At 54.4% G+C, this 2,135-nt stretch overlaps 1 protein-coding gene across 1 annotated transcript; it reads right to left on the bottom strand.

Annotated features, from left to right (window-relative positions):
* Nucleotides 1-267: 267 nt before the first annotated feature.
* LOC123075985 (4-hydroxyphenylpyruvate dioxygenase) lies at nucleotides 268-1,893 on the bottom strand. Its single transcript, XM_044498464.1, has 2 exons — nucleotides 632-1,893; nucleotides 268-445 (listed from the first exon to the last, which is right to left on the bottom strand). The coding sequence occupies exons 1-2, from the start codon at nucleotides 1,867-1,869 to the stop codon at nucleotides 268-270; spliced, it is 1,416 nt and encodes a 471-aa protein (XP_044354399.1). The 5' UTR covers nucleotides 1,870-1,893.
* Between the last annotated feature and the right edge of the window lie 242 nt (nucleotides 1,894-2,135).

Genomic DNA, 2,135 nt, shown 5'->3' with positions numbered 1-2,135 from the left:
AATAACTCTTAGAACTAAGAATTGCAGTGCGATCTCTCACATACAATTCTCCGTGACAACAACTTTTGCAAGAATGATACACTACTTTATTCAATGAAGACGCTGCAACTAGACATGAGCAATGACATCATCGCTCAAACACCTGCACTGTCTTGATTACCAATAAAAAGATCTACTTGATTACCAACAAATGTTTGAGAGAGCATCTTAAGTTGTCCATCAAAAAAAAAAAAGTGAAGCCGTGAGTGTTGAACCATTGTGTTATTATTAGGCGGCCAGGCGTGCAGAAGCGTCAAGGGACTTTTCATAGTCCTCAATGGACTTGAACAGCTCAGTGACGTTACCCTGGCCAAATCCACCGCAGCCACCTCTCTGGTATTCCTGCCCGTTCTCGTCCTTGTCCATGCATCCGATCCTTTGGATAAACTCCAAGAGCAAGGTTGGCCTGCACACAATACACGATATTTTTCGAGCCATGAATTAGAAGTTAGAACTACATGCGAATATACACACAATACCGAAAAAGGGTTTCCCCCCGCTATATACACACAATATAGAAGTTAGAATATACACACAATATATACATGACATTTGACATCAGTGGAAGAATTAGCTTGCTAGTTCATCTGACCTGTCGCCCGCCGCCTTTGTGAAGATTTGGAGCACAACACCTCCATGGTCATCCTTGTCCACCCGTACGCCTAGCTCCTGGCACCCCTTAATCTGTGCTTCTGACAGCACGTCCCCAGCGCGCCGCCTTACATCGTCATAGTAGCTGGCCGGTGGCGGTGGCAGAAGCTCAAAGCCGCCCATGGTGGACCGCCCACGAATCTTCCTCAACGTGCCAAGCACGTCGTTGCTGGCCATCGCCAGGTGCTGCACGCCTGGGCCGCCGTGGTGGTCCAGGTAGGTCTGTACCTGGCTCCGGCGCTTGGTGCCATGCACTGGCTCGACGACGGTGAGCAGCACGTTCTCTGAATTGTTGGCGAGCACCACGACGTTGAGGGAGCTCTCGGCCGTGCCCACCTGGTCCGCAGTGAAGCGAGAGAACTCGTGGAACCCTGTGAACCCGGCTATGTATGCAGCGACCGGAGCCAGGTGAGGGACGTCGCCGACGATGTGGTCAAACCGCGTGAGCCCGTAGTCCGGTGTAGCCCCGGAGCTGGGGACGCTCCCGAACCCCGGCAAGAAGGGTATGGCCGTGTCGTCTGGGTGGCTCACGAAGCGGAGAACGACGTCTCCGTAGAGCTGGACCTCCGCGAGCTCGAAGCCGTGTCCAAGCTCAGCAGGGGCAAAGGACGGGCGCGCTCCAGCGTCAACGCTCGTGCGGAAGGCCTCGCCGGCGTCCGGGACACGGACGGCCATGGCGCGCACCGCCAGGCCGTGATCTGCGGTAAAGCGGCGTGCGGCGTCGGCGTCGAAGGAGGGCACGGACGCGGTGACCGCGTCGCCCTGTGCGTATGGGGCGCTGAAGAGGAGCGCGAGAGAGCCCGAGCGTGAGTGGAGTAGGTGGGAGGCGTGCGCGGTGTTCCCCGTGGAGAGGCCGGACTCTGCCGCGAGTGGCACGCCGAGCCCGAAGGAGAAGCGTGCGGCGGCGGAGGCGGCATCGGCGCACCAAAACTCGACGTGGTGGAAGTCTATCATGCGGAATCGGTCCGTGCTGGAGATGCCGGCTTGCTCCCCGCCGCCACTGGCACTGCCATGGGTGCTCATTCCGATGTTTGTTCGGATTGGTGGATGTGCCGCCATTGTGAGTGGAAGGAGTGGGCGTCTGGTGCGTCGTGATCGGATGTGGGACGATTTAGAGTTGGGCATGTGGGCTGGGAATGCCAAAGCGGCCAGAGCTAGGTTGGCGTGGGCATTCATCATGTTTGCTCTTGCAATTATGCTTGGGTTGTTATGGCTCAGCTCCATACGATGCATGTCACTTATAAAGGCAATTGCCTATTTTTTTTAACGACAGACATTATATTTAAACTGCGCACCAGAAACTACCGGAAAGACCAAGACATGACATGTGTCTAGAAAATTTGCAAAAGGAACCCCACACAAAAATACTACTCCCTCAGTTCGGAAATACTTGTATCAAAAAAAATAAAAGGGGATGTATCTAGACATATATTAATTCTAGATAC

The sequence above is a fragment of the Triticum aestivum genome, chromosome 1B (assembly GCF_018294505.1).
Source record: "Triticum aestivum cultivar Chinese Spring chromosome 1B, IWGSC CS RefSeq v2.1, whole genome shotgun sequence".
In the NCBI taxonomy this organism is placed as follows: Eukaryota; Viridiplantae; Streptophyta; class Magnoliopsida; order Poales; family Poaceae; genus Triticum; species Triticum aestivum.
Note: the sequence above shows the minus strand (reverse complement) of the source record. Positions and strands in the feature narration are given on the sequence as shown.

Coding starts and splice junctions, on each gene's coding strand:
- LOC123075985 (XM_044498464.1), bottom strand. CDS start 1,869: ATGATGAATGCCCACGCCAACCTAGCTCTGGCCGCTTTGGCATTCCCA. Junction 446..631: donor ACAAAGGCGGCGGGCGACAG/GTCAGATGAACT, acceptor TATTGTGTGCAG/GCCAACCTTGCTCTTGGAGT.